The sequence below is a fragment of the Micromonas commoda genome, chromosome 1 (genome assembly GCF_000090985.2).
Source record: "Micromonas commoda chromosome 1, complete sequence".
Classification (NCBI taxonomy): domain Eukaryota; kingdom Viridiplantae; phylum Chlorophyta; class Mamiellophyceae; order Mamiellales; family Mamiellaceae; genus Micromonas; species Micromonas commoda.
The window spans coordinates 174,061-191,596 of NC_013038.1; the positions used below are offsets into that span (position 1 = coordinate 174,061).

A 17,536-nucleotide genomic window follows, 5' to 3' on the forward strand; every position below is an offset into this window, starting at 1 on the left:
GTCGATGTCCGCGCCGTTCTCACCGTCCGTCCGTCCGGAAGTGGCGTAGAGCCGCTTGCGCCGCTCGCGTAATCGCCGCGCCTCCGCCATCATCAGCGCCTCGGCGGCGGCGGCTGCTTGCGCCGCTTTAGCCGCGGCGGCGGCTGCGGCGGAGGCGTTGCGCTGCGCAGCCTCCGCGGCGGCGATGGCGGGAGCGGCGACTTGCGCGGCGGCGGCGACGACGGCGCTCTGCCTGAGCGTCTCCCTGGACCGCGCGCGCTCCGCGTTTCGCTCCGCCTCCGCGGTTCTGTGCCTTCGAGCCTCGGCGAACGTCTCCTGGAGGCTGCGACGTCCCTTAGCATCCGTCCGGCCGCCGGGCGGCGTATTCGCGGCTGACCCTTTCGCACCCTTCGACGTCAACGTCGCGGCGCGAACGTTGCCGTATTCGTTCGCCCGTTCCGCGAGTTCCTTACGCCTGCGCGCCTTCAGCTCCTTCTTCCTCGCCTCTTTCTCCAGCCTCGCCTTCTCCTCCTCCGGTGATTCCCACACATCCGGATCGCGGGGGGGCGCGATGTTCTCGTCCTCGTCTTCGTCGCCCTCGAGGTCGGTCCCTCCGCGGCGACGAGTGCGAGGTTTGGGTTCGGAGAGCTTGAAGGGGCGGGGGATCAGCTTGCCGTCCTCGTCCCTGGGCGGGGGGGCGCCGTCCGTCGTCCGTGAAGGGGCGCCAGATTCCGTCCGAGACTCTTTCGGTCCGGGGCCCTTGGGCACGTCGACGCGCCCGCCGAACGCGACGGGCCGTTGTTTCAGCCGTTTCTTCGCCTCCTCTGACGCCTTTTCGCGTCTCTTTTCGGCTTCAGCCGCGAAAGCCTCCGCCTCGGCGGTTCGCCTGAGCTCAGCCTCGGCTCGAGCCCTCGCGGCGCGCTCCGCGCGTTCCTCGCGGCGCCTGGCGAGCGACGCGGCAGCCTCGCGGCGCATCGCCGCGGCCCTTCGCACCGTCGCCGTGATCCCGTCCTCCTTTTCGTCCTCCTCCTCCTCCTCCTCCTCTTCGTCCTCGACGAAATCCTCCCCGTCGGAGAAGCGATCGCGCGACGACCCGTCGCGGCCTTCCCGGACTCGTCGGCCGCCCGCCCGGCGGCGCGCGACTCCGGAGTCCCGGCCGTGTCGGTCCGCGGCGAGCGTTGGACCCTTTGGCCTCGCGGGGGGCGCGGACTTGGACCTCGCGGGCACCTCGCGGGCAGTCGTCGCGCGCGGCGGCGGCGGCGCCCACTTCCCCTTGACGAACCTTCGGTCGGGGTACCCGTGATTGCCGCCTTTTACCGCCGACCGGACGACCCGAGTGGGACGCGGATCTTGGGTAGTGTAGTGCCCCTCCGCGACGCCAAAGGCGGGCTTTTTACCACCGGCGCGTCCAATCGATCCATCGCCGACGATAAACTCCGTCGTGGGCTCGGCGGCGCTTCTTTGTCCGGCCCGGCTTCTCCCGCCGTCTAAAGTCGTCTCGTCTAAGGTATGGACGCCAAACTCTGCCCTCCCGTGCCCGCCCCGCCACGCGTACGCGCCGCTCGCTGACGCCTTGTACAGCTGCGTCGCCTCCGCCTTGACGGCGCCCTTGCTCGCGGCGATGCGCGCGGACACCTCGGCGGCGATCGCCGCCCTGAACCCCTCGACGGACGCGTCGGGGTCCAGTTCAAGCGCCGGGTTAAGAACCGCATCCTCAAAGTATATCGCGGCGTCGTCGTCCAAACCCCGCACTCCCCTGTGCGAAGGCGGCGGGGCGTACACGGCGCCGCGGGCGAACGGGCCCTGACGCTGGGCGCCGCTCCTCGCGAGCGTCGACGCCTTGGCGCCAGCCGCGAAGACGGGAGGATTTTGACGGGTGGATTTTGACTGAGTCCCGAGTTCAAACCCTCGCGAACTCGTCAAAGAACCCCCCGCGTCTTTTGCATGTCGGAGCTCCTCGTGCGCGCGCTTCGCCATCTGGCGCAACGCGTCGTAGTCGAACCCGCCGCCCAGGAGGTCCTCCACCTTCGCCCTGGCCTCCTCCTTGCGCGCGTGCGCCGCGCGAACCTGCGCGGTCATCACCGCGGACCAGGCGGGTTGCCCCGGGACGTTTGATCCCGCGACGGGGTCGAGCGCGACGAGCGCCTCCCTGACCTGGGGCTTGATGACGGTTGATTGCGAGGGGGTTGCCGAGGGGGTTGCCGTGTACTTCGCCTGCGGGGGCGACGGGGCGAGGTCGAGGGGTCCCGCGGGGGACCCGGGACCGACCCGCTTTGAAGGCTTCGAAATGAGGGTTCCGTCGCCAAACGCCGCCGCCGAGTTTCCGGAAGGAGGCGATCGCGGCGTGGCGTGGGGGACGGAGGCGCCGACGCGGGGCTTGGAGGTGGGCGTGCCTTGCGCCGCGAGCGCCCTCGAGGGCGTGATCGAGACCTCCTCCTCCTCGTCGTCGTCCTCGTCGTCGTCGTCGGCGGCGGCCCGGAAGGAAACCTCCGGTGAGAGATCCCCGATGACGTCCGCGTCGTCGGGAAGCGGCGAGAGGTCCGGGCTGACGTCCTCGTCCCATCCTCCCGCGAATCGGCGCTCGGCTTCGGGTGCCGCATCTTTCGGCGCGTTCGCGTCCGAGGGTGCCGAGGGGGTTGCCGAGGGGGTTGCCGAGGGGGTTGCCGAGGGGGTTGCCGACGGGGGAATTCCGTCGAGCGCGGCGGACGCTTCGAACCGCGCCTTGAGTTGGCGAAGTTCGTCCAGCATCGACGGCGCCGAATCGGGTGCCGAATCGTTCGGAACACGCCGCATCGTCTGCGTCGTCTGCTGCTGCGCGCGCATGGATTTGTACGACATCTTCCCCTCCGCGGGCGCCGAATGAGCGTCGAAGGCGAAGCCGTCGTCGTCGCCGGCCGTGTTCGCCGGCTGCTGTGAGTTCGTCGTCGGCTGTGAGTTCGCCGCGGGTCCCGCCGCGTCGACCGCGTTGACCGGGGTCGGCGGTAGCCCCGGCGTCGGCGGCATCGCGCCCGCCCCGGCGTGCATGTCGGCGTGCAGCGGCGAATGCGCGACGTATCGAGCGACCACCGTCTCCCGAGCGGGATCGTCCGTCAGTTTGACCCATCGTTCGATGGGACCCGCGCCCGCGCGTTCGATGAGCGGCGTCATCGTCTCCGGCGCGAGGTCGGCACCCTCGGGGTGGTGCGGGGGTGCCGTCGACGCGGGGGTCACCGAGTCATCGCCGTCGCGCGCTCCCGCGTCGCCTTCGTGGCCGTCGTAGAGCATGCGGAGGACGCCCTTGAGGTACGCCTTTGCCTCGGGATCTTCGTTCGCGCCCTCGCCGTCGGCCGCCTTGAGGGCGGCCAGCGCCGCGGCTCCGATGACGGGCGTGACGGGCGACGGGGCGCCACCGGGCGTGGTCATCGCGTCGCCGCGTTTGGCGCGAAACGAGCGCATCTGCGACGACGCCGCGATGGACGCGCGCACGCCCATCAACTCCACTTGGTCCAGCGCCGAACGGATGGATGCGACGAAGTCCTCGCCAACCACCGGGAGCAAGTCGTCGTCGTCGTCCGCCGCAGCCGCCGCCGCATCATCCCCCGTCTCGCTCACGGATGCACCTCGCGCGAGGAGCTCGGAGGGCATCGGCGTGCGCGCCGCGCCGCCGCCGGCGTTCCCATCCGCGGGGCGCTCGTCGTTGTCGTCGTCCGAGTCCCACACCGAGTCCTCGTCGTTCCTCGGCTGCGACGACGACGTGGACGACGGTTCGTGGCCGCCCTCGCCGAGCGGTGTCTCCGGAACGACGCCGGGGCTTCCGCCCGTCGCGAGCTCCGACTCGAATCGCGCTCGCTCGGCCCGCAGCTGGTCCATCGTACCGCCGCGCGCGCGCCCGTGCTGTGCGGAGCGTCGGTCCGGACGAGCGGCGGTGAAATTCAAATATCCGGCCAAAATGGTCCGGCCGGCACCAGCGGTCGGTTGAGAGCAGAAAACACCGGAGAAAATTGCCGTCCACGCGGAGGAACCGAGCGGGGCCGAACTCGTCGCCACAACTCAACGCGCGACGTGTTAGCCGTCCGCGTGACTAGTCGGCGCGGCGACGAGAGCGCGGGCACGGGTGTTTTTCGCGTTCGCGTCCCGCGATCCATCCCGCGTCCTCGCTCACGTGCCAGAAGGGAGAAGGGAGGGGCGGGAATTATACCGCCAGATCCTCGTTGTCTAGGGTTCGCCGCGGTCGGAGAGACGCGCGGGGACGACGCGCGAACATCGCGCGGGTCCCGCACGCGTATCGAACGATGGACGTCGACATGGACGATGCGCGTGCGGAAGCCGCGGACGTGATCGCCTTGGACGACGCGTCGATGGCGGTCGAAGCCGACGACGACGCCACGCCGGGCTCGCTTCTTCACGGAGACCAGATCGTGGCCACGGACGAGGACGATCACGACGAGCGCCCCGCGTCGCCCGCGGACGCGTCCGCCGCCCCCGCCGAGGACCCAATCGCGATCGACGGCTCCGACGACGACAATGCCCTCGACGACGGCGCGCCGGACTCGCCTCAATCGGACGAAAACCTCGACGATATCGACGGAGACACCGCGGTGCGCCCCCCCCCAACCCTCACCCCTTCGACTCCCCACAGGGAAAAGACCCGTCGCCACGAGCAACGCGAGAGAAGATAAATTTAGGATTCTCACCCCGCTCCCCCCGTTCGCGCCGAACAGAGCGAAGATTCGGAGGATGATCGCGCAGCCTCGGGCGAGGGCGCATCGGGACCCACGGAGGGCGACGCTGAAGATGCCGAAGAAGACGAAGAAGACGAAGAAGACGGGGGGGCGGCGGCGGCGGCTGACGGAGAACCGTCAGTCGACGTCGACGACGCCCTAGCCGAACTGACGCTGGCGCAGAGGCAGGAACTAGTCGAACTCGCAAAGTGCGTGACGCGAGAGCGATCTCGACCCCCCGATTGACGCCTCGCGCACACGTGAATTTACCCGCTGTACCGCTGCTGTACTACTAGTATGGATGTTTCATTATTTTCCTCTGGAGCTTTTGCCAACCGCACACCCGACAAAAACGCGGGGCGGGATGTTCTCCCGAGCTCGAGCGGATCCTCGCGGCGCAAATTAGATTACGTCTGAGGTTTCGTTTACGTTCGGTGGGATTCCGCCGCCGTTCGTCATCGTCTTGGAGAGAAATTGAACTTGAAAACTTTGAGAACCATAACGGTATCTGGCTTAGCGGCGACGCGCGAGGGCGGCAGCACTCCCAAACGGGATGTCGCGCCCCCGAGTGACGCGTCGGCTCATCTGAACTGTTGCACTCGAATGACCGAATCGATAGGCCTCTAGGTGATTGTGGAGGGCCAGCACGCGACGCACTGCGCGTCGCACCGTAACGCACTTGCCCGACCGCCGCTCCGGTGGTTCAAACACCCGTCGGAAACGCGCAGGGTAGCCCAGCTGCTGCTTGCATGACTGACACTCCCTCAGATGTCAAAACTGCTGATGATTGATTGACCTCCACGAAATCATGTGCGAACCACAAGGTCACAGTGCTCGGACTGGCGGCGTCGACGACGGTGAACGGCGTACCCCGCGACCGTCTACGTCGTCTTCCTTCCGATTCCCGTCCCGAAAAGGGATCAGCCGAACCGAATAATGTCATTCACACGCCGCAAGGTGTGCCAGAGGTGCAGGACAGAATTCTCAAAAGTTTTCAGGCGATGCTTCTCTCCAAACAGACGTGGCGATGGAGGCCAAAAAAAAAATTGGCTGTCTTTTTTTCTCAATCGATTGACGAAGCAGAGTGCATCCGTCGATGTTTGACCCCGCAAACACCCGCTCTCGCCCCCGACACACCCAACCCCGCGACGCCAACGCTGACCGGAGCCCCGCCCCCCGCATCGCGCCGCATCGATCCCTCAGGAGCTGCGAAGGCACAGTCGCCGCCGCCGATGTGCCCTCGCTGGTTGAAAAGTACGAACTGGACCCCCCGCAGGTGACCGCCGTGATCGCCAGCATGTGGGCCAAACACCTCGAGCGAGGCGGCTTGCCCAGCCCTCACAAGAAGCGCGAGCGCAAGCCCAACAGCCGCTACGACCAGGAGGCCATCGCGTACGCCGAGGCGGATGAAGAGGATGAAGAGGAGGAGGGTGCCGAGGAGGAGGGAGCCGAGGAGGAGGGTGCCGAGGAGGAGGGAGCCGACGGGGACGACGCAAACGCCGCCGGGCGCAAACACCTCGACGACGACGACGACGAGGTCTCCTACGACGAGAAGACGGGCATCTCCGCCGAGGTCAGGGTCCAGGTGACGTGCGGGGACCTGAGGGGAACGATCGTGCTACCCGCGGGGTACAAGAAGCAGCAGGAATTCGTCGTCTATCCCGACGGCAGGAAGGTTCCCCCGTCGCAGTTCGAACGCGACGCCGGGAAGGGTTCGAGCAAGAGCTGGAAGACCAGCGTCTTCGTGGTGATGCCCGACGGCAGCGAGGGTCGCGCGTTCAGGATTTGGATGGAATCGAACGGGTACTTTCCCAAGGGTACGGCGTGGGATGAATCCGTGGTGGAAGCCGCCAGGGCGCTGATGGGCAGGCGAAAGAAGGTTGCGGCGCCGGTCAAGCCCGTCGCGAAGAAGCCCAAGCCGCCCGCGGCGGCCGCGCCGAAACCAAAAACCGCCGCCGCCGCCGCCGAAAAGGAGAAGAAGCCCGCGGAGAAGGCTCCGGAGAAGTCAATATTCGAGACGCAACTCGAGAACCTCCTCGACGACGACGGGGGCTTGCGCCTGGTGGAGAAGACGCCCAACTTTGTCTGGCTCATGCGTAACGCGTTGAAGAACGTCGAGCGTTCGCTCGTGGTGACCGTGATCCACAGGACCACGGACAAGAAATGCGCCGAGGCGTTCGTCAAGTCCGAGGGCATCAAGGTTCTTCACGAGTGGTGCGCCAAAGCGAAGGAGGAGAACAAGTCGAGCCTGGTGCTGAAGATGCTCAAAACGTTTCGCAGGCTGCCGATGACCGTCGAGGTCCTCTCCTCGACCGGCCTGGGCAACTTCGTCAACAAGCTCCGCAAGTACAAGCCCCCGGGCAAAGAGGACGACGACCTGACCAATCAGGTTGTTCAGGAGGCGGAGCGCGTGAAAAACAAGTGGGTCTCCATCGTGCGAGCCGAATCAGAGGCTGCGGAGAAGCAGCAGGCCGCCGCCGCCGCCGCCTCCGCCGCGAAGCGCCCGAATGCCGCCGCGCGCACCGACGACAAAGACGCATCGAAGCGACGAAAGGTGGGGGAGCCCGGGGTCGGGGTCGCCGCAGTCAAAGGAGCCGAGGAGGCGAAACCCGCGACGGCTGGCGTGACCAAGCCGTCGAGTTCGACCTCGTCGGTTCCGAAGGTTGAGGGTTCGAAACCGCTGGGCGTCACCCCCGCCGCCGTTCCCGCCGCCACCCGCGTCGGCGTGCCCAAGCCCCCGGGCTCGGGCGTCGCGACGACGACAATCGCGAGTAAAAGGACGGTGACCACCATCTCCCGTCCGACGACGTCGACGATTACGTCCTTCGGCGGCGTCAACGTCCGCGGCGTCGCGGCGTATCGAAAGGAACCGACGGCGAGTTTAGCGTCCAAGCCCGGTGCCGCCGCCACCTCGGGCGCGGCGAAACCGGCGGCGAAACCGAAGGAGTTTTTCCAAAAGTCGACGTTTGCCAAGAAGAAATCGTCAAAGCTCGCGAAAGTTGGGCGGGGCGGCATCGGGTGGAGAGCCGACGAGGAGCTCGAGGCTGTCAAGTTTTTCTTCAAGGATGACGTCGTCGGCAACGGCGCTCAAAACTCGGATCCCGCCGAGGAACGACGAAGAGCGGCGCAGGAGAAGCGCGACGCGGCGAGGAAAGAGCGCGAGGAGGAGGAGGAGGTTGAGGATGAAGACGAGCGCGCAGCCATCGAGAAGGCTCGCGAGCGGCAGCAAAAGGAAAAGGCGGCGGAGCAACGGGCGGCTAACCTGACGCGCACGCGTCGGCTGAACGAGATGAAAGCCCAGTGTCGGTGGTCGAGGCCCGGACGGATCGAGTACCCGGCCAACTGGGAGATCTTCCCGGGTAAGGACTCGGAGGAGCGCGGGCGGCTCCAGTCGAGGTGGAAAGGGGAGTTTGAGGTCAAGTACAGGTCGCCGGATCAAATCCCGGAGTCGCCGCGGGAGGCGCCGCACCACGCGGCGTACGACCCACCGTTCGCCGATCCCCCGTCGATGATCGAGGTGTCCACCAGGGCCCCGCCCAGGCGCCAGCCGGACGGCGGCCAGCCGGGGCCCGCTCACTCGCATCAGCACCACTCGCAAACAGGCGGCGGTTTTATCCCGCCCCTACCCGGCGGGCCGCCCCCGCCCAACCACGTCGCCGCGCTCCAGGCTTCGCAGAACGGGGGGTCGGGGGCGGGAGGAGGGTTCGATCAGAGCGCGCTCCAGGCGCTGCTCCAGTCGGTGCAATCCGGCGCCCTCAAAGTTCCCGCTACGGGCGGCTCGCAACCCGGCCACGCCGCGCACGGCTCCCACCAACCGCCGCTACCCCCGCCGGGCGCCGTTTACGGCAACGGCGGAGCGCCGCCCCACCACCACCCGGGAGCCGGCATCGGCGCGGGGATGAGCAGCAGGTCGTACAGCCAAGGGGGACCGCCGCCGGGGCTCGGCGGGGGCGGTTTAGCCGGCGGCGGCGTCCATCACGAGCCGTGGCGGCCGGATCCGACCACGGGGCAGAAGGGCCCGATGCCCGGCGGGAACGGGCTGTGCGCCTTCTTCAACACGCCGAAGGGGTGCAGGTGGGGCGACGCGTGCAGGTTCAGGCACGAGAGGGGACCCGCGCCGCCGCCCGGAGCGTTTCCCAATCGAAGGTTCTGACGATATTTGCCCAAACGACGACGTCTCTCGTCAAATTTTGAATGGCGACTTTTAAGGAAGGGCGGCGACGGCGAACGAACGAAGGCTCGCGCCGAACGGGCGGGTGACGAACGATTAGCTCTTAGTTTTAGCGCAGCTGCAGCACAGTTAGCTCATCGATCGATGGCTTCGCGTTCCGCGAGGGCGGACCGAGACGACGTCCGCGTCGAGGAGCGGGACCGCCGACGGGCAGCCAGCCGCTAAACTGAAATTCATACGTGCGAATTGTGAAAATACGAGGTTTTTAACACCATTTAGCTCTCGTCTCGAAGCGTTTCTTAGTTAGACTGAAATATCGTGCACACCTGGGTGAGCTCGGCTCGAAAACCCTGGGTTCAAAACAAATCCGAAGTTTGAATCGATGCGTCCCAGATGAAAATCGACAGCCCGGTTTGAATCCTGCGCCACTCACGACGACGCGCGCAGACGCGAGGGGCGCTGCCGCACGGGACACCATGGCCGACGTCTGGTGCTTCAACGTTGACGCCAAGTTCGAGCGCAATGGCATCGTGAGCAGCAATACGCTCAAGTGAGTCCCCGTCGACCCCGACCCCAACCCCTTCTCGGCCCGATCGATTATTTGAAATGCCCCGAGCGCAATCGCGGGCGACGACGGTGCCGCGAGGCCGCGTCGCATCCATCCCCCGCGCGCGTATCGATCCCTCCCAACTCGCGATCGATAATCGATATCCGCGAACCATCATCCATCCGCCGCAGGCACGTCGAGCTCATCGACGCCTCGCGCGACAAGGAGAACGCGCGCGCGGGGATGAACCACAAGGTGGACGACCTCAACGCATCCGCCAAGAGACAGTGGGTGCTCCGCTTCGGCGGCGACAAGGCGGCGAACGACATGTCCGTCGGGCACATCAAGGCCATCTACGGCAAGCAGGTCAAGGAGGGTAAGCTCACCATCGAGGACAAGGCCAACGTCAAGGTTCTCATCCAGGCCCTGCCCGCCGAGTGCGCGAGACTCATGAAGACCCTCACCACCCTCAAGGGCCAAGCCCCGGCGCAACAGAAGGTGTTCCTCGCGACGCTCGGGTGCTGCGTCAAGTGCGAGGCCAAGGTTGCGGAAAAGAAAGCCAAGCACGAGGAGAAGCAGCGCAAGCTCATCACCGCGCAGCTGGAGCAGGCGGAGCACGAGCTCGCCAAGAAGCGAAAGCGCGAGCAGGCGGAGAAGGAGCGAGAAGCTGCTAAAGCCGCCAAGCTCTCGGCGCAGCTCGAACGCGTGGAGCGAATGAAGGCGGAGAAGGAGGAGATGGAGAGCGTCGTGGAGGCGAAGCGACTGAAGATCGAGGAGGAGAAGCGGAACGCGTCGGCGCTCGTGGAGGAGCTGCGCGAGGAGAAGGACGCGCTGGCGGAGGCTCGCAGGGCGCTCAAAGAGGAGAAGAAGGCTCTCGACGCCGAACAAAAAGAGATCGAGACGCTCAAGACTCGGATCGAGTCCGAGCGTCGCAGGTGCGAGCGGGACCAGGAGAAGCTCAACGCGCAGCTCGACGCCGCGAAGGCTACCGCGGCGTCTCTGGAAACCGCCCGGAAGGCTGTCGAGAAGGAATCCGCGTCCCTCGAGAAGGAGCGCGAACGGCGCGAGACGGAAGCCGTCAAGCTCGAGGAGCAGGTGAAGGCGACGGAGGCGAAACGCGCGGCTTGGAACGAGGCTCGAAAGTTCAAGGAGGAGGAGCAGGCGTGGAAGCAGGCGGCCGCCGAGCGCAGGCGCCAGGAGGCGGCGGCGAAGCGCGAGGAGGCGGTGAAGCGGAAAGCCGAGCGCGACGCGGCGACGGCGGCGAAGATGGAGGAGAAGCGACGCAAGATGGAGGAGTGGCGCGCCGAGTACGAGCGATGGCAACGGCACGGAGAGGCGGGCACGTCGCCGCCGCCTCGGCCGGACCAGTCGTCGTCGCCGTCGGGCTTTTACGGCACCGGCGGCGGCGGCGGCGGCGGCGGCGCCGGCGGTTTCACCGGCGGCGCCTCCACCGCGCCGAGGACCAAGTCCCAGCCCCCGAAGCAAAAGAAGAAACCCATCCTCGACGACGACGACGACGACGACGACGCGGACGATAACCGGGCGAACGACGACGACGACCTCACATCCAACGACAACACCAACACCAACACCAACACCAACACCAAGCAGCCCGATTTCGACGCCGCCGCCGACCCCCCGCTGCAGGAGGAGGACGAGGACCCGACCGTCGCCGCTCGCCGCGCCGATCTCGAGCGGAAGCGAACGGAGGAGCTTCAACGCCAAGCGAGGGAGCGATCCGCGCGGGAAGAGGCGGACCGTAAGCTCAAGGAGCTCGAGGCGAGACGCGCCAAGACGAAGAAGGCGCAGAAGGAGATGATGGACGAGCTGCGGCGCAAGCAGGAGGAGGAGGTTGCGCACCGCGAGCATCAGCAGAGGAAGACGGCGGCCGAGGCTAAGATTCGCCAAAAAGCCGCATCCATCACGCTCGCGACCGCCACCGACGCCATCTACGAAGCGCACGTCGCCGCGTACGACCGGCTTCGTTCGATGGATTCCATCACCGAGGCTGCCATCCCGTGGCCGATACCGTCCAACGTGTTGCTCCTCACCCCGCGGGACGACGCGGCTGCGCGGAAGAAGAAGATTGTCCGAGCGATATCCAGGTGGCATCCGGACAAGTTCAACGCGGCGTTCGGCGCCAAGCTCGTCGACACGGAGCGCGACGCGATCATGGCGCGGGTTCGATCCGTGTCCGACGCGGTGATCGAGCTCAGGCAGGTGTTCAACTAGGGGGCCGATCTCATTCAACGTTGAGCATTCAATCGTCGTTCGTCCGTTCGTTCTTCTATCTAAGAGTCGAGAGTCGTCGCGGATGACGCCTTCGTTCATCGCGAGCTTTCGTCTAAGCCGAATCGTTCGATTAGCTCCGCGTTTGATATCGTACAGTACGCTCCGGCGAAGGAATCCTCCGTCGCCGCCGCCACCGCGGCTCGCGCGACGTTATCCACGTGCACCGGCGTCATCTGCGCCACCGCGTCCGGCAGCGGGAGCGCGCGCATGACGGACGCCAGAGGGCCGAGCGCCGCCCACAGCGGCACCCGCGCGAGTGGCCCGGATCCGACGATCCTGGTTCCCGAGATGGGCCCAGGTTTGAGCACCGCCGCGCCGCGTCGTCGCGCCGCGTCGCCTCCCACGAACTCGTCCCGCGCGTGCGCCTCCGCCATCGCCTTACCCGCGGCGTACCCCGCGTCGTGAATCCCCCCGCCGGGCGCAAATCCCCATCCCACCCCCGGTATCATCTTGGGCACCGACGCCCCGATCACCACCAGACGATCGACCCCGACCTCCGCCGCGCACCTCGCGGGCGCCACGTTGGTCTCGCCGTTGTCGCGGACGATGACGTCGCGCGTGAGGTGCGGGAACGGGAGCCTGCCGACGGACGTGATGACCGCGTCCGCGCCGCGCATGTGCTCCGCGTACGTGCCCGGGTCCAGCGCGTCGCCCCGCAGCCATGTCACGCGCGACGCCCACGGCTCCGATCTGAGATGCGCGGGCGCGTCGCCTCCGCGCGTCACGCACTGGACGAGCAGGCCGCGGCGCGCGGCCTCCCGCGCGATGGCGGAGCCGACGAATCCGGTGCCGCCGAAGATCATGAGCCTCTTCGCGGCGTTCGAGGAGGCCATGACGAAGGTCGAGAGTGGCCGAGAAGAGTGACGTCGTCATTCCTCTCGGACGCTGCGTCTGCGTCTGCTCGTCCACAGGAATCGGGTGACTGCCAGCTGGCACGAGGAGCCCCGCCGTCCACTCCCGACGCGCGCCGCTTCCGCGAACACCGAACGCGATGGCCGCCGTCTCCCGCGCCCTCGCGGGCATCAAGCATCCCCCGCGCTCGTCGCCTCGGCAAATGTCGCGCGGCCGCCGCTCCGCCGTCGCCGTCGCCGCCGCCAAGGCGCCCGCCACCTCGATCGCGTCAAACGCCAACGATGCTCAGGAGGGTGGGTACTTTGGCAGCGGCTTCGACGCGCCGAACGAGTACGGTTACTTCGAATCCGCCATCACCGTCGCCGAGCAGAAGCGCAAGGACAAGCTCACCGAGGGCGGGTTCAAGCAGATCAAGGGGCTGAGCGCGGAGGAGGAGAAGGCTCGGTACGCGCGCCTCTGCTCCAAGCACCCGGAATCGCAGCGATGCGAGGAGGGGTTCAGCCAAAAGTACGTCACGAAACCCGCGACGACGTCGAAGATCAACGGATCCCTCGTGCGTTCCGACGGCATCATCTTAGTCCCGGGCAACCGCGAGGATCTCATCACCTACGTCCTCGATCCCAAGATGAGCGGCGACACAATCGGGCTTTTGATCCCCACGCTCTTTGTCATCTTGGGCGCGCAGCTCAAGAAGGTGGCGGGGGTGCCCGAGTACGTGTCGGGCGCGGTGGCCATCACCACCAAGGTTGTGGCGACGGGGCTCATCGCGCTGTACTGGCTCCCGGAGTTCACCGCCGGGCTCGTGCAGTGAAGGAGAACGATGAAGCGCGATGAAGTGATTCGTGTCTAGATTTGTGTCAACGATACGACTAATAAGGGTTAAGAGTCACGACATCGTTCGAGGTGGCTTCGCAGGGAAGACGTCAACCCGTCCTCCACTCCGTTCCCGTTCGTCTCCACCTGCAGCGCGAAGCGTAACACGAGCGGGTCCGCGGCGGATAAAAAATTTAACCCGTCCCGGATTCGATCCCGCGACCCGCCCGTCAGCAACCGCCACGCATCTCTTTCCGACAAAACCACCCTCGCCTCTGCGCCCCCCACGTCGCCGGACGACGCGTGCGTCTGACGGAACCGCGCCACGACGCGCGCCAAAAACTCGCGCGCGAACGCCCCAGTCCCCTCGGCACCCTCGGCACCCCCACCCGAGTCGGCACCCCCACCCGAGTCGGCACCCTCCCCGTCGCACGCGAGCACCTCCGCGGTGCCCGTCGTGCGAAGCCTCAATCCGTACCCGTTGACGTCGCTCGCGTCGGCGGGGGCGACGAGCGATCGCAACAGCGCCTCAAAACCCCTTCGCCTGCCGTCGCCTTTCCCACACGCCGTCATCCCGAGCACGCGCGCGCCCCGGAGCCTGGACGGCGGCGGCGTCCACTCGTGCGCGGGAGACGCGCCGGCGTAGCGGTGCAATCGCTCCGTCTTTTCGCACCTCGACTCTGTTCGAACGAGCACGGGGCCCGGGGGGACGACGGGTGCCGACTTTTCATCCCCGGGTGCCGACTTTACAGCGTCCACGACGCGGCGCTGCACCGCCTCCACCGCCGCGGACGAAGGGAGCAGACTCACGTGATGCAGCACCACGACGTCCGCGGCTCGTAATCTCGCGACGGATTCCGGGGCCAACGACGGAACCTCGCCGTAGTCGCCGAAATCCGCGAGCATCGCCGGCGCATCCACCGCGACGACGTCGAGCATCGCACCGCACACCCGACCGCTCTTTACCCGCTCATCATCACGCGCCGACGCGTGCCGTGCACTACTCTCGCTCGCCGGTAGAAGAGAGAGGTACCGATTGAAGATGGAATCGTCGCGCCCGTCCCACGCGACGACGACGGCGCCGAACGGGGACGGTGAAAAGTCGGCACCCGGGGATGAAAAGTCGGCACCGGCGACGCCCCGTGTTCGTGCCCCATCGTGCTCGACTTCCCCGTGTTCCAAGTCCCCGGGGTCCCAGTCGCGTTTGGCGCATCGCAGCGCGATCTCGTCCACGTCGACGTCGCCGGCGAATTTGGCGTCGTACGCGAACGCCTTTTTTCCCGTCGCTGCCAGCTGTGTCGTCATCGCCGCGTGCGCGTCGACGGCGTGGGATGACGCGTGCTCACCGTGTCGATGCGGACCCAGCGCGGCGTCCATCGCCGTGAACACGCGCGTCGGCGCGTCGTTGTATTCCGTCGATCCATTCGCTTCGCGGCGCCGGTGACGCGAATCTGATGCGCCTCTCTGATGAGGTCGATCGGCCAGGCGCCTGAGGGTCATGCCGAGGACGTCGCGGTCGTTCGCGGAGGTGACGACCGCGACGGGTCTCCGGCCGTCGACCGCGCGGATCGACCGCGCGATTTTCTCCACCAGCAGGGGCACCAACCCGTCGAAGTCCCCGCGCGCGTCCGTCAACGACGACACCCGGACGCAAGGCGGAAGCGCAGCTGCGTTGTGCGCGCGCTGCGGATTCCACCGCGGCCGCTCGGTGCCTCCTGCGGCGAACGTCGAGGCGCGCCACCACGACGTGTTGCGGTGTGACCCATGGCGCGCCGCCGTTCGACACGGCGACGACGCGACGATATCGAAGGCGCGGAGGAGCTCGCGCGTCGCGCGCATGCCCCCGCACCGCGCGCGCGTGGGGCGCGCGTTCCACTGGCCGAGACACGTGTTCGCGCTGACTTTTTGGTAGACTGCAAATCGTGTAGACTGCATCCCGGTCGAGTTGGTCGGTGGAAGGGAACCTCGCCGCATTGCGAGGCTCGCGTCGAGCTCGAACCCCCGACGCCATGGCGCCCGCGGCGAGCCCCAGTGACTGGTACAACTCGCTCCCGCCCGTGTGCAAGGCGTGGGGCACCGCGTGCTTCGCGTGCACGCTCTTCTCGCAGTTTGGGCTGGTCGATCTGAGGAACCTCTACCTCGACTGGGCGTTGGTGTCGAGCAAGTTCCACGTCTGGCGGCTGCTCACCAACTTTTGCTTCCTGGGAAAGTTCTCCTTCCCCTTCCTCATGCGCATGATGATGATGTGAGTACTCCCCGGCACGTGCCGAACCCGCGCGCCCCGAGATCCGTCGGTCGGGAGGAATGTCAAATCCCGCGCCTCGAGCCCACCTCTCGCGTGCGTTTAGGTCACCCGCGCGCACCTGACGCTTCACCCCCCACGCACCCACCACCCGATTCGCGCAGCGCGAGGTACGGCGTGTTCCTCGAGCAGCACACGTTCGCGGGCAGGATCGCCGACTTCGTGTGGATGGTGATGCTCTGCGTCCTCGTCCTCGTCCCGATCCCCGCGCTCGTCCCATCCATCCAGATCCCATTCTTCGGCCCTTCGTTGGTGTTTACGCTCCTCTACCTGTGGTCGAGGGAGAACCCAAACGCAAACACCAGCATCATGGGCATGATCACCATGAAGGCGTTCTACCTTCCGTGGGGGATGCTCGGCATGGGCCTAGTCATGGGCCAGGATCCCGTCCCGGATCTTCTCGGCATCGTCGCCGGACACCTCTACTACTTCCTCGCCGTGCTGCACCCGCGAGCGGGTGGCGCGAGGCTCATCAAAACCCCCGACTGGGTCCGCGCGTTGTGCTACGCCGCGTTTGGCGTGAGAAGCGCGCCGGCGCCGTCGTCGTATGCACGGGGGAGGGACGACGCACGGGCGGCGGCGGGCGGGGTTGCGGCGAACACGGGGGGGGGCGGGAGCGACGGGGCGCCCCGGCGCCGCGCGTTCACCGGCAGGGGCCAGAGGCTGGGAGGGAACTGACGATGTGTTGTGTTTCCCCTGGCGAGCTTCTGACTCTTTGGTGATCATCAACACAGGGGTTGCAATGGTCCGCCCATCAGGAAGCTAGCGAGCAGTTTGCACACGTCATCTTGAATGCGTATCGGCACGGTGATGTGGTATGGTGCCATGACTATCATCTCATGCTTTTGTCATTGAACCAAATCCAAACATCCAAATCCAAGTCTACGTCCAAATCCAAACCCGCGCCGCGCCCGACACGTACGCATCCGACCCGTCCGTCACGTCCGTCCGTCCCGGAGCATGAACAACAGCGCCTCCACCGTCATCGCGCCGATCGCGCCGATCCCCGCGAGCGAAGCCTTGACGATCGTGTTGGTCACGGAATCGTCGTCAAATCGATCGCCAAATCCTCGAACGATGGCGTCGCCCGCGAACCAACCCCCTAACGCGCACGCGAACATCACCGTGAGAACGTGCGCGCCGAAGCCCAGGTCCCTGGTCAGCGCCGACATCCTCAGTCGCCCGTCGTCCTTCTCGTTTTCGTTCGGTATCCGGAATCCCAACCCCCAGTTGGAATGCGACACGTCTCTCGTCATGGCTGCGTATTCGCGATCGTGCGCGTCGCGTCGCAGTCGAGAGATCTCGGCGTCGAGGGCGCGGGCTCGGGCGGGGGGTACCGGCGCGACGAGTTGGACGCCGCCGCCGCGAACGACGTCTTGGAGCCACGGTCCTCCTCCTCCGCCCGTGCCGGGGTGTTCGGTGCCCTCGGGCGAGCGGGCGATCTCGCACGCGCGGCGCAGGATGCGGAACGGCACCGTCGATTCTCCCGCGTACGACGCGAACGTTCCGTCGTCGGTGGACGCGGCGGCCGCCCTGGCGAGGACGTTCCGCGTGGCGTCCGTCTGTCGCACCCTCAGGCCCTCGCGCCCAATCTCCATCGCGCGTGTCGATCCGGGTGGGTGTTCAGCGCTGTTCAGGCGGCGTCGTCCGCGGATCCCCCCCCGGTGCGCCGCGACGACGCTCGTACGCAGCCTCGAAAGCCTCGAAACGACGCTGCTTGTAGTAGCTCTCCACCCTCTCCTCGACGTAAAAACCCAGCGCACCGCCCAGCAGGGTGAAACCCACCAAGTACAGCTGCGTCCTACCGCCGCTCATGGGACGGAACCGGCGCGCGCGCGGGCGTGTGACGTGCGCACGTGCGGCGACCGCTCCCGTAAAAG

General features: G+C 66.8%; 8 protein-coding genes across 8 annotated transcripts; 5 read left to right on the forward strand and 3 right to left on the reverse strand.

The window, feature by feature from the left end:
• Positions 1-4,250: 4,250 nt before the first annotated feature.
• Positions 4,251-4,637, forward strand: MICPUN_54854 (predicted protein; the record flags this gene model as incomplete). Its single annotated transcript, XM_002507007.1, has 1 exon — positions 4,251-4,637. The coding sequence occupies one exon, from the start codon at positions 4,251-4,253 to the stop codon at positions 4,635-4,637; it is 387 nt and encodes a 128-aa protein (XP_002507053.1).
• A 1,138-nt stretch (positions 4,638-5,775) lies between these two features.
• Positions 5,776-8,832, forward strand: MICPUN_54855 (ult-like transcription factor; the record flags this gene model as incomplete). The annotated part of the gene is made up of 1 exon (XM_002507008.1): positions 5,776-8,832. One exon carries the CDS (start codon positions 5,776-5,778, stop codon positions 8,830-8,832), a length of 3,057 nt encoding a protein of 1,018 aa, XP_002507054.1.
• Positions 8,833-9,326: 494 nt separating this feature from the next.
• On the forward strand, positions 9,327-11,629 carry MICPUN_98505 (predicted protein; the record flags this gene model as incomplete). Its single annotated transcript, XM_002507009.1, has 2 exons — positions 9,327-9,400; positions 9,589-11,629. The coding sequence occupies 2 exons, from the start codon at positions 9,327-9,329 to the stop codon at positions 11,627-11,629; spliced, it is 2,115 nt and encodes a 704-aa protein (XP_002507055.1).
• A 6-nt stretch (positions 11,630-11,635) lies between these two features.
• MICPUN_54857 (predicted protein) lies at positions 11,636-12,522 on the reverse strand (the record flags this gene model as incomplete). The annotated part of the gene is made up of 1 exon (XM_002507396.1): positions 11,636-12,522. The coding sequence occupies one exon, from the start codon at positions 12,520-12,522 to the stop codon at positions 11,725-11,727; it is 798 nt and encodes a 265-aa protein (XP_002507442.1). The 3' UTR covers positions 11,636-11,724.
• Positions 12,523-12,680: 158 nt separating this feature from the next.
• On the forward strand, positions 12,681-13,352 carry MICPUN_54858 (hypothetical protein; the record flags this gene model as incomplete). Its single annotated transcript, XM_002507010.1, has 1 exon — positions 12,681-13,352. The coding sequence occupies one exon, from the start codon at positions 12,681-12,683 to the stop codon at positions 13,350-13,352; it is 672 nt and encodes a 223-aa protein (XP_002507056.1).
• A 68-nt stretch (positions 13,353-13,420) lies between these two features.
• On the reverse strand, positions 13,421-15,193 carry MICPUN_54859 (hypothetical protein; the record flags this gene model as incomplete). The annotated part of the gene is made up of 1 exon (XM_002507397.1): positions 13,421-15,193. One exon carries the CDS (start codon positions 15,191-15,193, stop codon positions 13,421-13,423), a length of 1,773 nt encoding a protein of 590 aa, XP_002507443.1.
• A 118-nt stretch (positions 15,194-15,311) lies between these two features.
• Positions 15,312-16,536, forward strand: DER1.2 (derlin-like protein). Its single transcript, XM_002507011.1, has 2 exons — positions 15,312-15,599; positions 15,761-16,536. The coding sequence occupies exons 1-2, from the start codon at positions 15,364-15,366 to the stop codon at positions 16,332-16,334; spliced, it is 810 nt and encodes a 269-aa protein (XP_002507057.1). The 5' UTR covers positions 15,312-15,363; the 3' UTR covers positions 16,335-16,536.
• On the reverse strand, positions 16,490-17,254 carry MICPUN_54861 (hypothetical protein; the record flags this gene model as incomplete). The annotated part of the gene is made up of 1 exon (XM_002507398.1): positions 16,490-17,254. The coding sequence occupies one exon, from the start codon at positions 17,252-17,254 to the stop codon at positions 16,595-16,597; it is 660 nt and encodes a 219-aa protein (XP_002507444.1). The 3' UTR covers positions 16,490-16,594.
• Between the last annotated feature and the right edge of the window lie 282 nt (positions 17,255-17,536).

Coding starts and splice junctions, on each gene's coding strand:
- DER1.2 (XM_002507011.1), top strand. CDS start 15,364: ATGGCGCCCGCGGCGAGCCCCAGTGACTGGTACAACTCGCTCCCGCCC. Junction 15,600..15,760: donor CTCATGCGCATGATGATGAT/GTGAGTACTCCC, acceptor CGATTCGCGCAG/CGCGAGGTACGGCGTGTTCC.